Consider the following 13,472-nt stretch of genomic DNA (forward strand, 5'->3'; position numbering starts at 1 on the left):
TTAATATGTCTTTAATAGAGAATTTGGTGCCAAAATGCCAAATATGGCCAGAATTTTGAGGTCCTGCTTGCCATTGGTAGAATCTCAAATGCAACTACTTACTGAAAAATTATGGGTGTTTCTCTTCATATATTCCACCCGTTCACTTATTTGAGTGGAATATCCTGATGAAAAGACGACTGTGAGAATCCCTGAAGGCACAGAAGGGACTTACAATATTCTTTTCTCCAGCTCCTCTCCTGTTCCTTTTATAAACAATTGTGTTAACATTTAAACCGAGCTGAAGAGTAATTTATTAACAAGTTTGACATTGCAGAAATAGATTCCCTTTCTTCAAGAGCATTGGACCAATTTTAAAAAGTGGACCACCTGTTTGCACCAACTATCATAAAATTTCTTCCTTCCAAGAATTACATTTGTGTCTGGAGGCAGGCATGATGTAAACAAGCTGGCATTATAGTTATGCTTATTTATAATTCTTACCATTTTAGCAATTGTTTCTGTTTTTGCATCGCATCTGCTTCATCTCCCATCAAATCTAACACCGCGCCAGATACCTGCTGCTCAAAGGTGGTACCTTCCCCACTTAAGCTTAATCTAGATTCAAGTGGAAGAAAAGCACAGAGTTAAAAAGTTCCTGTTCAACAGTGAACCACACAATGGAAAAGATCAGTTTGAGAGGCATAGTAAAAGGAAGGAACATCATTGTGGATTCCGCTTCCAGACAAAATATATACGTATGCATAAGAAAACAACTGCAGATGCTGGTACAAATCGATTTATTCACAAAATGCTGGAGTAACTCAGCAGGTCAGGCAGCATCTCGGGAGAGAAGGAATGGGTGACGTTTCGGGTCGAGACCCTTCTTCAGACTGAAGAAGGGTCTCGACCCGAAACGTCACCCATTCCTTCTCTCCCGAGATGCTGCCTGACCTGCTGAGTTACTCCAGCATTTTGTGAATATATATGTATATTCAGACTGAAGAAGGGTCTCGACCCGAAACGTCACCCATTCCTTCTCTCCCGAGATGCTGCCTGACCTGCTGAGTTACTCCAGCATTTTGTGAATATATATGTATGCATATGTATATATGCATTTGTTTGTGAATATGTTTATATATACATATATATCTTCCCCCCCCCCTCCTCCCCCACCTTCCCTGTGCCTCACCTGAACTTGCATCTACTTCTCCCCTCACCTTCCTCATAGATTCCTACCTCTGCCTTTACAATTTGCATGTCTTCTATCCTTATCTCACGCATTTTGTCTTTCTATCTCTGGTCATTGTCTAAACATCAGTCTATCAAATACCCCGTTTACCTGTATCCACCTATCACTTACCTAGCTTTGTCCTGCCCCTCCCCTCTTCCAGCTTTCTTTCCCACTCATCCCCCGTCCTGAGTCGTACTGAGTCTAAAGAAAAGGATCCCATGCCGAAATGTCACCTATCCATGATCTCCAGAGATGCTGCTTGACCCGCTGACTTGCTCCAGCAATGTTTTTTTTTTAAACTATATATTTGCAGGTTCACAATTATACAGAATCATTTAATAGCCAAAATAGTTTACGCAATTATTTGCACTCTGCAAAAGCTTCCTTCCAGTCTATCAGCATGCCTATCTGTTCCTTAAGCTCATATCGTCCTGAAAATCGATCCAAGTTATTAGCCTCAAATACTCTACATGGTCCCATGTTTCATTCGGTCACACTTCCCCCCAAATTAGTTACTTGATTTATTACTAGCTATCATATGTTAAACCTTTTAGTTATTACTTATTACTACTTATTTGCTAAAAATCTGAAGTAAACACAAAATGCCGGACATACTCGGCAAAGCAGGTGAGAAACAGTTAACATTTTAGGTCAACTCAACGTAGAAATCAAATCTATTTGTACAATGCAGAGAATTCCTGTAAATTATACTCCTGATAATATGGGAAACACCATCAATTATTAGGAAAGATATTAGAAGAGCAAATTTGCAAGGAAAGTATAGAGAGGTAAAAGAACATAAATGTGTGGTAATGGAAGACTTCCAACTAAGTTGACAGTCCAACTGTGCATAGTTACCCTCTTTCAGAATTGAAGTCTTTTGGTTGATAAGGAATGTAGAATTGCTCATCCTTGCAACACCCTTTCTTCTTTTGGGGTACATGATCTGAGGATTCCTTATTTTTCCTCTTCCTCCCCATAACTTCAGAGAACACAATCTGTCAATAAACAATTCAATATCAATTAACAATATCAATGAAGAATAACATTTCTGGACAGGTAGGGAAAGAGAAAATTCTCCAGCGGTGCAATTTTAAAGGGCATCTCTTAGATCACAGGAAGATGATAAAATTAAGCGAAAATTGTCATTTTCACACATCACCCATTTTAGAGCTAAACATTATGATAAAAAAATATCCGTAAGCCATTAAGAAACACTGCCTTTATTTTCTTAAGATTTATTAGACAATATCCACAAAAACAAAATTTCTTTAAGTGGGATCACATTTTATATGGTGCCATTTGATGAAGATATTTAAAGTGGCTGAGAGCATCAACTGCTTAAACAAAAGTGACCTCTAATTTTGATTGCGGGGGGGGGGGGGGTTAAACACCTCTCAAGATACACCTCAGGATTCTAGCCCACATCTTTACAATATAATTCATCTGGATGTTCCAACTTAAATCCAGATAAACACAATGATTTTGGATCACCAGCTATTTATAATACAGGGCCAATTCCTGGGGGAAAAAACAAGTTCTTAAGCCTTTTGAGTTAAGCTTAACACAGTCTACGCAATTAATCCAACTCTTTCCGTCACCAATAAATATGGCTCACTTAGGTAGGTGTAGTGCAATATGTTTATATGTTATTGCACACAAAACATTCCAAGAATCATTCTTTGATCTGTGGGATGCAGTTTCTGTACAACTGACTGTGAAACCAAAATTAAAAGTAATTTTTTCTATTTTCAAAAATAAAGCTCAGCACTATCCAACGTTATATGAAGTGATACAAGTGAAGATATGGGTACTGCAGACGAGGTCAATCGCAGCCCATCCCCAATTGTCCTTGGTATAGTCACTTAAGAGTTAGTGAGCCTGGAGTCACATGTGGTCAGAAGGCAAACTCCATTAAAGTACTTTAGTGAACAGTTGCACTGTTATAACAATCTAATAGTTTCACATTTGCCATGGTGATTCCAGCCATGCATACTAGATTTATACAATTAATAAACTCCCCTTGATGCCAAGGTGGAAATGGACCATGGCTCCATATCAACACTCCAAGCTTCTGGAGAACTTGTTCAATAATTTAGTCTCTACGCTGACAGAATCCATTTGTTGTCCTTCTCTTCAATATAAAGGAGAATAACTTACAACATCCCTCCCATTAAGTTCATAATTACTTCACCTCAATGTTGTCCTCATCAGCGTCCTGCCTAGTAGAGGGGTCTGCTTCCTCTGGTCTGGGCACATTCTTGAACGCACTTGCTTCCTTTTCTTGCCTTGACTGTTGAAACTTGTGGATTGCGTGTCGCTGCTTATTTCGTGTCATTCGCATGGTCTCACCTGCTGCGCTCTTGCTTGTAGAGTTTACTTCGAAAATGGTCTGCAATGATAGAAAGGAACGGTAATTTATGACTTAAGACCCCTGTCATGAAATGAATTAAATTCACATAAGCACAAAGAAAATGGTCACTTACAGATTTTGCTTTATAATTTTTGATATTGTCGATGACTTTTAGTCTTTGAAGTTCTGTATCTTCCAAGCTAACACCTTAAGAGCAAAAAATCCCCAACTTTTATTATTATTGCACCAAAATTTAATTGAGATGCAATTAAATATTTAAAACACTTACGATAACAATTCTTTTAAAAATACATAATTAGTCTAAAACTAGACGGCTGCTGTTGTCTGTGTGGAGTTTTCATGTTCTCCTGTTACCCCGTAGATTCCCCCTAACTGGTACTCAGTTTTCTCTCGGAAACCCATAGATGTGTGGGCCAATAAGTTAACTGGCTACAGTAAATTACCCAAGGTGTGTAGATAAATGGTAGAATCTGTAGGAAGTTGATGTGAATGTGGGAGGAATTAGGTTACAGGGTAAATTAATGACGCACTGTGATTGCTTTGCAGCAGCGTAGACTTGAGGGGCTGAATGGCTAAATAAGATTAAGACACATGAAAATATTGAAAGCAATAACCATTCTCTATTGGCAGTTTACTTTTTTTGCAAAAAGCTCTCAAAGAACCAGAGACATGGATAGGACAGGTTTAGAGGGATATGGGCCAATTGCAAGCAGGTGGCACTGATGTAGATGGGACTTGTTGGCAGGTGTTGGCAAGTTGGGGTGAAGGGTCTGTTTCCACACTGTAAGACTATGACATTGCGCCAAGGCCAAATTGAATTAGTTCGGAACTTAAGCTCAGTGTTGTCGTCGTCCCCCCCCCCCCCCTCACCACCCAATTTCCACTGCAGGTTGAATGCAGATACAAACCTACAATTCATTTTGTAATTTCTGACCACCTGCCACCACACATTTTGTGCAATATGCTGAAAATTTGTCAAGATCCGTTTTTCATTATTTAGATCTTTCTAACAAAACCTTCTCTAATGCCTGTAATGAATTTGGAACTGGGTAATGTTTTAAAAACAGGATTTAATTATAGAGCTGTGGGGATTAGGTGTCAAATAATTTAAAAGTGTTTGGCTCACACAGTGTGAATAAACATATTGATCTTGCACCACAAAGCAAAGTTTTTAAAGCCCTGCTGCATAGTACTATGATCAATTGTTTTAGCAGCTTAGGGATTCTTTGTTATTTTTACTTTACTGATTAGTTAACATGAAAATAAAATCTGCCTAGTAAGATACCACAAAGAGAGCAGCTTTCATTTAACTCATATATTGATTTAACTTACCAAATAATGAATGAATGGCCAGTGTAGCAAAGTTCATTTCTCTAACTCTCTTTATTGATTCAGGGGAAGGAGTGGGTCTCGATTTCAGATATTGATTGTAAGCATTCTCTGACACTCTTTTCAGATTCTGAAGATCTAGTGAAGCTTTATGATCTGCTGTAAGTAATGATTCTTCATCATCTATAATACTCTGAGGGACTCTGCCATATAATCCATCTGTATCTGAATATGGGAAAACAAGGAATTAAAAAACAGTTTTGTGCATGTGACACATTGTTATCACGAGACAACCATGACACCAGCTACATCTTGCCCCCAACTACATAATAGTATCTTCTCTTCAATTACCACTTTGCAAACAATTGTCACTGTTTTCCATTATTTGGTGAAAGGAACACTTTCCAGAGGCTTTGTAAAAAAACAGTCCCTACAGATTAAAGAATTCTCTCAAAGCAAATCAAAGAACAAAAATCCCAAAAGTTTTATATTAAAAATAATACTATTTAACATATTGTTCTTTGAAAGCACACAATTTAAAAATAGATGTAATCATTTTATATTTAAAACAAAACGTTTTCACCCAGAGTTGTACAGCAAATTTGTGGAATTCTCTGCCACAGACGGCTGTCGGGGCCAATTCACTGGATGAATTTAAAAGAGAGTTAGATAGAGCTCTAGGGGTTGAATGAATAGTGAATAGTGGTGCTGACTCAAAGGGCCAAATGGCCTCCTCCTGCACCTATTTTCTATGTTTAAAGACCACTTTGCTCTAAAAAGTTGTTGATAATGCAAAATGTTAGTTAATTTCAAATTAGTTTTAATTTAAATACATTGTATATCTTAAAGTAAGGAAAATAGACATTGTCAAAAGCTGATAACCAAAGATTACCTTCGGGATTCTCATTCTGGCTCGCAAATTTGAGGGGCCGCCCAAGGAACAAATGTAGATCATAAACATATGGAATTTCATCCAAAGCTACCAATGAATAAGCTGTGCCACTTCTACCAGCTCTCGCAACTCGACCTGATGCAGAGTACAAATTTACATCTCAGCCATTACTTAAACGATAGTTAGGTCATCCATAAAAATCTTCCAATCAATGTGAAACCATGCATACAGTAATGAACAGAAATAGAGAATATGGGACCACTCAAAAGGACACAAAATGCTGAAGTAACTCAGCAAGTCAAGCAGCATCTCTGGAGAACATGAATAGGTGATGTTTTGAGTCAGAACGCCTCTTCTGACTGAAGGATCTAATGAGTCTGAAGAAGGGTCCCGACCCGAAACCATCACCCATTCATATTCTCCAGAGATGCTGCCTGGCCTGCCGAGTTGCTCAAGTACTGTGTCCTTTTGTGTAAACCAGCATCTGCAGTTCCTTATTCCTACATACTGGAACACTCAGTCAGGCTACATCTGCGGAAAGAAAAACAGTTGAGCTCTGTCTTCATTTATTTTCCTTTCTACAGATGTTGCTCGGCCTTGGTCTCAAATTTTATTTTTGTTTCAGATTTCCAGGAATTGCAATATTTTTGATTTTCTTTCCTATAATTAAAATCACTATATCCAAAGGCAGCAGGTTAATCAGTAAATGCTGATGTTAAAAGTTGAATACTTGAGATATAGAAGCAAAACTAGAAACATCTGAAGTTCATATAGCTTCATATGATACCAGTTGGTTATATAAGAAAACAACTGCAGATGCTGGTACAAATCGAAGGTATTTATTCACAAAATGCTGGAGTAACTCAGCAGGTCAGGCAGCATCTCAGGAGAGAAGGAATGGGCGACGTTTCAGTCTGAAGAAGGGTCTCGACCCGAAACGTCGCCCATTCCTTCTCTCCTGAGATGCTGCCTGACCTGCTGAGTTACTCCAGCATTTTGTGAATAAATACCTTCCAGTTGGTTACGTTCCACTTGCACCATGCTGTAGTTCATTGTATATGTCCAAACATACCTTTGAATTAATTGTGCATCATTTAAGATAAGGGGATAAAAGATTAAAAAATTACAATATTCCCTCCCGACTAATCAGCACTACTAATCACACTCCAAAGACGTACAGGTATGTAGGTTAATTGGCTGGGTAAATGTAAAAATTGTCCCTAGTGGGTGTAGGATAGTGTTAATGTGCGGGGATCGCTGGGCAGCACGGACTTGGTGGGCCGAAAAGGCCCGTTTCCGGCTGTATATATATATGATATGATATGATTTCATTTATGAAAAAGGAATAGAAAAAAGCAGTTGCTCATATTCAATTTAACCAGCTCAAAATCCATTAAACCCAAATGCTCCATTCGCCCAGATATTTTACATCAATTCCCTCAGCTATGAAAATCTTACCGACTCGGTGCAAGAAAAGTTTAGCTTTGGATGGGAAGTTGTAATTTATGACATTATCCAACATGGGAATATCAATACCACGAGCTGCAACATCTGTAACGATCATCACCATACATTTTCTGTGGACAAACTTCCCAATGTTGATTTTCCTTGCTGTTTGATCCAGAGCACTATAGGTGTATGAACATTCAATGCCCTGTCTGGTAATCATCTGGTAGAAACAAAAATAATAAATGCATGCATGAGAACTTTCAGGAAAAATCTTCCCTTTTCATTTATAAAAATAAATATATACTAGAAGAAACAAAAATTTGAGGACACAGGCTATTTCATGAAGTGTAATCTGAATGCGATGTTCGATATAACTGATAAGAGAACAAGTGCTATGAATGAAAGACTATTTTACAAAACAATCATACCAGGGAAGCTGTCATCTTGCTACTTCTGCGGCAGTGTAAAGCAGCTTCTGACCCGCAACTCTGTAAGCTCGATAATACAATTTAAATCCGAATCCTAATCAGGCACCTAACAAAATAAAGCCAAATCTTCCATCTCACACTAATTGGTGTTGAAATAAAGAGAGTAAAATCTTAATTAAATACAGAGCAGTATCAATGTATTACAATATGAAAACATTACGTTGTGAATTGCAGACAACAGATGTTAATAAAACCCCGATTTTAATGTCCACACTTACCACACGTAGCCTTGAGCAACTACAGTTTATGACCCACAGATGGACTGAAGATCCAATGTGGTCTTCTCAATGGTCAACAAACTAAAATGACCAAACAACATCAAAATGCATGGCCATATTCCCATATTAGTTTCTATGGACTTTTGTTTAATAAGAAAACAAATTTTGTATGAGAACACAGAAATTTATGACAATGTGTGTCCAGGAAGATGCCAGATTAATGGCCAAACATTCTGATAGTTCACAGTGATTACAACTGTAAATTCAGTGCCTCTTATTCCCATATAAGTTTTGACACATCAGCTTGAAAACTAATACCTAGTGTTTGTTGAATACTGTCACACGGAATAACCGTTGTGAAGTAAAGAAATGTTTTTTTATTGCATTCAGGATAAGATTTAGTTGAATGATCTTTGTCCAACATATTTGCCACAAACCTCTTTTATGTATTCCACGTGATGTTTGGTAGCTACAAAAACAACGGTCTGCTCTTGAGGTTTGATAACGTTTCTTAACAAGTGGAGCAAAACAGATGCCTTGTCATCAGATCTTACGTGAAAAAAAGCCAGCTGTAAAATATTGAACATGTTTTAATACAAGTGCATATCCACAATTTGTTGTTTTTAATAAAAAACCCTTAAAACCTTGAACATGATTCCACCACCTGTCACATCTTCCCAACGCAACTCCTTGGTTTACCTGACACTTGCCTGCCTTGTCCTGTCCCTCCTCTCATATAGCTTTCTCCCCACCCATATCAATGTTCTCTGGAGATGCTGCCTGACCCTCTGAGTTACTCCAGTATTTTGTTTTTTTAAAATAAATCAACACCTGTATTTCTTTGTTTCTTCTTAAAACATACATTGGGCAGTCAATTTGGTAATTCATAATCACATAAATACACTAAATACTTGCCCTAAATACTGTCCAGATTTTATTCACATCTGTAAGACTCTGCCTGCACAACTGTATATTTCCTTACATACCATGAACTCACATTTCCAGTTTAGCAGTAATTCATTTGAAACAATGAAAAATTAGGAATCATTTTACCATTAGTGCTGTAATAAACTGAGGTCAAATAGAAACACCAATTATAAGGATGCAGGGTTTTCACAAATCAATACTGATGTAATTAAAACAACTGTACATAAAAAAAAATTAAAGTGCCATTCAGGAAACATAAAAATGCATTAACAGGTAATATTTCACACAAAATATAGACCACATAGAAGTACAGTACAGGAACAAGCCCTTTGGCACACAATGTCTATGCCGAACAAGATGTCAAGCTAAATTAACGTCATCTGCCTGCAAAGGATGCATACCCCTCCATTCCATGCATATTTGCATGGCTTTCTCAAAGCCCCTTAAACACCACTATCGTCACTGCTTCCATCCCCACCCTCCACAGCGCCCAGACACCCAACATCTCTGAAAAATAAAAATGCCCCACATCTCCTTTCAAACTGCCCCCTTTCACCTTAAAACCATGCACTTGTCTTTGACATTTCCACCCTGGAATAAAGTTTTCAGAGTCTACCCTATCTATGTCACTCATAATTTTACAAATTTACATTGTTTACAATCCAGAGGAAACAATCAAAGTTTTTCCAATCTCTAACCCAGGCAGCACCAACAATCTATTCTACATCTCCCTTGACCTCTGTCCCCTTTGATGTCTCATTTTCACACCTTACCCTTCTATATCTCTATGACTCCCCTTCCCGACTCTGTCTGAAGGGTCTTGACCCGAAACATCACCCATTCCTTCTACCCAAAGATGCTGCCTGTCCTGCTGAGTTACTCCAGTATTTTGTGTCTACAGCATTCTAGTATACCTCTTCTGCATCCTCTCCCAAGACTCCACATTCTTCCAGTAGAGCAACCAGAAAATGTATGTAATATTCCAAATGTGGCCTAACCAAAGACCAATAAAGCTGCTTTGCAATTTCCTGTCTCTATTACTCAAGGCCAAGATCAAGGAAGGCAACCACTAGATTGTGTTGCCACTTTCTGGGTGCCTAGGACATGGGCGAAAGATCCCTCTGTACGCTGTTAAGGTGTTGCCATGAACTGTATACTTTCCCATTACATTTGATCTCCCAAAGTGCCACACCCGACACTTGGTTGATTAATTCACAAAATGCTGGAGTAACTCAGGTCAGGCAGCATCTCGGGAGAGAAGGAATGGGTGACGTTTCGGGTCGAGACCCTTCTTCAGACTTGGTTGCTTAAACTCCATCTGCAATTTCTCTGCCCATTTTGGTAGCTGATCTATATTTCGCTGTATACTTTGACAACCATCCCAGCGCAAGACTCCAGTAATCTTGGTAATGTCTGCAAACTAACCAACTCACATATGTTTACGTCCAAGTCATTGAAATATCTCACAAATAACACACGTCCCAGCACAGATCCCTATGGAACCACTGATCACAGACATAAAACTGAATAATGAACTTCCACCATAACCATCTGTGTTCTGTTAAGCAAATTCAAATCAACACTGTGAATTCCTTGCATCTCAATATTCTGGATCACCCTACCATGGGATACGTTATCAAATACCTTACCAAAATCCATGACAACATCCACTTCCTACCTTCATTGATCACCTTTATCACCTCTTCAAAAAACTCAATCAAGTTAGTAAGATATGACCTTCTGCATATAAAGCCATGCTGACATTCCCTAATTAGTTCATTCTCTGTCAAATATGAAGAAATCCTATCCGGAAGATTCCTCTCCAAAGCTTTCCTCTTACAGGCTTATAATTCCCTGGATTTTCTCTACTTCCTTTCTTAAACAAAGGAACAACATTAGCCACTCTGCAGTTCTCCAGGACCATGCCTGTGGCTAGAGAAGATGCAAACATCTTTGGCAAAGCTCCTGCAATCCCTTCTCTTGCTCTCTTCGTAGCTTGGGATAGATCGCATTAGGCCCTGGGGATGCATCCACCCTAATGCTCTTCTAGAGCCTCAACGCAATGTCCTTCTTAATTTCAAACTGCACTTGCATATTAGTATTCTCCACACCAATCTCACTGCACTCCATGTCCTTCTCCTTGGTGAAAATAGGAGTTTCATTTAGTATCTCGTTTACATCCTCCAAAACGCTGCCCGTGCATTTATGCACATCAAATAATTATAAAAATAAGCCTCTTACCCGTAACTGATCATTCAGTTTAGTGTCTACATCCAATCGGATGAGAACTGGTTCTGTCAAACCTGGAACAAGGAGTTTTTAAATAATTTCATTTGGTAAGTGTTAAAGCCTTAACAACAAAAAAACAGATTAGTGATACCAAACACGATCTTTATCTACAAAATTTTATCTGGCATTTGAAATAGAAAAATTAGCATTCGTCGTTCATTTAGTAATCCTCACAATTCTGAGCACAAGCTGTCAATTTAGACAACCAGGAAATGTTTAGATTCAGAAAATTAAATCTGTCAGTTTACTTAGAGCCTAGTTTTGCTGACATTCTTCACCAAAGAGCTGGGCAAAATTGCTCCTTTGATCCTGTGCTGACAGGTTTTGAAACAAAAGATTTAAGAGTAAAAACAAACCACTTTACTTTTAAATTACTTTGCTTTAAAGTCATAGAGTCATACCGCACAGAAACAAACCCTTCACCTCTCCACTTCTGAGCCACTCACCAAGCATCCATACTTTAATGCTATCTAACTATTTTAGATATTATAGTTAGCGCATTTAATTATTTGAAAACACTTCATTCTATTGTAATAATTTTCAATTCCCTTTTATATTAGCTCCTTAGATTTGATTTAGTAAATACCAAATGTTAAGAATTTAGAAATTATTACAAATACTTTTCAATAGCATGCGCACGTCCAGATATGAATGGAACATATTCTGAATATCGAGAGATTAAAAAAATTAAAATAGCATTTGCACATTTTACAGTGGCAAAGGCATTTCAGGGATAGCAAAATGCCTTTTAAAACTATAAGACGGTGTAATTTAAAAAAAGATTTTCTGACATTTAAAGACATTTAAATGTAATTAGAATTGAAAGACAGAAGACCATGTCGCTGCTGAGACCATACCCCTGGAGTTCAGAAGACAAGCATTCTGCATGGTTGATTCTCTGCATCCAGACATGGTAAGTACAGCCAATGAGTAGGACAGGGGGTGGTGCTTCCCAGCAAGGAACTAAATCCAAAGGATCTGCACCATCATAGTTCACACGACATGGCAAGATACTCCATGTATTTGTTTGAGATGATTTTTCAAATCAAGGTCTATAACTGACTGAGGTCAAATTTCAACGACCAATTTAACACTTAAATTCCCTGTACTGATACACTGGCAAGATTTCTGCAGAAAATGAAGGAATGCTTAATTTAACAGAAAAAAAAGTAATCCAGGCAACTAAATCTTCCTGCATTTATGATGGTTAATGGGAGACTAAATGGTAACATTTCAAAATTTTAGGAACAAAATTTTACACTTCAAATGGGAAGCAAAATAGAATTCACATTTTATACTAAATATCAAGGACAATTATTTCCACAAATACAAAAATTAAACTGCACTGAAAATATATAGCCACTGTCAATTTAAAAAAAAATTATCACCACAATAACAAACAATAATTGAATTGTTTGAACATGTTCAGTTAAGCACTAGGCCAATCTAATTTGCTCGCCATAATGATGAAAGAGAAACCAAAAAATGTGCACATTGTGCATAATTTTAGTGCTTTCCTGTTTAAAAATGTTAAAATTTCTCAGTCCTGTTGAGCAAAAATATGATTAATTATCTCAGATTATTTAGGTTTTAGCTAATGTTTTTAGTTTAGTAAGTATTCTTCACAATGTAAAAAGTTGGACATTTTCTATCTTTCTCTCCCTTGTGTCATTACTCCCTTTTTGTGAACAGGTTCTCTGCAGAGACACAGTTACATAGGCCCCTGCCTCACTATTATCTCATTACTTGTCCATTCTCCTGCAGCCGTCTAAATATTGTCAAAATTGGCATGACATTATAATTCACTGCAATTGCAAAGCACACATGTTAAAAGTCTTACCAGCACGTGCAAATTCCACCAATTGCTTGGGCAATGTGGCTGAGAATAGCAAAGTCTGTCTGGATTCTGGTAACCTTTGGATAATCTCTTGCAAGTGCTCAGCAAATCCCATCTCAAACAATCTGGAAGGAAAATTATTTACAGGAGCTTTCAGTTGGACTCCAGCGGCAAATAGTTCAATTCTCCACATCCTCTTTTGGTTTACAAGAACGTCAGATCAGTCTGACTTGGGTTCATTTACAAATAGAGCCATTTATCAATACTTGCATGTTAAGCAAACTGAGAGGACTGTTATCCAATTTAACCTTAGAGCAGTAATAATCCTATGTACAACGGAGTTTTAACGTTCTCAATGGAATAGGCAGATAGGGTAGAAAGTCATAACCTTTTTTCCACCGTACAAATGTCAAAGATTGGAAGTCATACCTAAAGGTGAAAGGTGCAAAATTTAAA

General features: G+C 37.7%; 1 protein-coding gene across 1 annotated transcript in view; it reads right to left on the reverse strand.

The window, feature by feature from the left end:
* ddx54 (DEAD (Asp-Glu-Ala-Asp) box polypeptide 54) overlaps positions 1 to 13,472 on the reverse strand; it is a 31,656-nt gene that overhangs the window by 8,615 nt on the left and 9,569 nt on the right. The window contains exons 8-17 of the mRNA XM_078421720.1: positions 13,020 to 13,141; positions 11,132 to 11,193; positions 8,401 to 8,532; positions 7,267 to 7,477; positions 5,809 to 5,943; positions 4,920 to 5,141; positions 3,700 to 3,773; positions 3,408 to 3,605; positions 2,072 to 2,211; positions 484 to 597 (exon numbers count right to left, since the gene is read on the reverse strand). Of these exons, the coding sequence (XP_078277846.1) occupies positions 484 to 597; positions 2,072 to 2,211; positions 3,408 to 3,605; positions 3,700 to 3,773; positions 4,920 to 5,141; positions 5,809 to 5,943; positions 7,267 to 7,477; positions 8,401 to 8,532; positions 11,132 to 11,193; positions 13,020 to 13,141 (1,410 nt within the window). The remainder of the gene's footprint in view (positions 1 to 483; positions 598 to 2,071; positions 2,212 to 3,407; positions 3,606 to 3,699; positions 3,774 to 4,919; positions 5,142 to 5,808; positions 5,944 to 7,266; positions 7,478 to 8,400; positions 8,533 to 11,131; positions 11,194 to 13,019; positions 13,142 to 13,472) is intronic.

This window comes from Rhinoraja longicauda, chromosome 25 (assembly GCF_053455715.1).
Source record: "Rhinoraja longicauda isolate Sanriku21f chromosome 25, sRhiLon1.1, whole genome shotgun sequence".
Classification (NCBI taxonomy): Eukaryota; Metazoa; Chordata; class Chondrichthyes; order Rajiformes; family Arhynchobatidae; genus Rhinoraja; species Rhinoraja longicauda.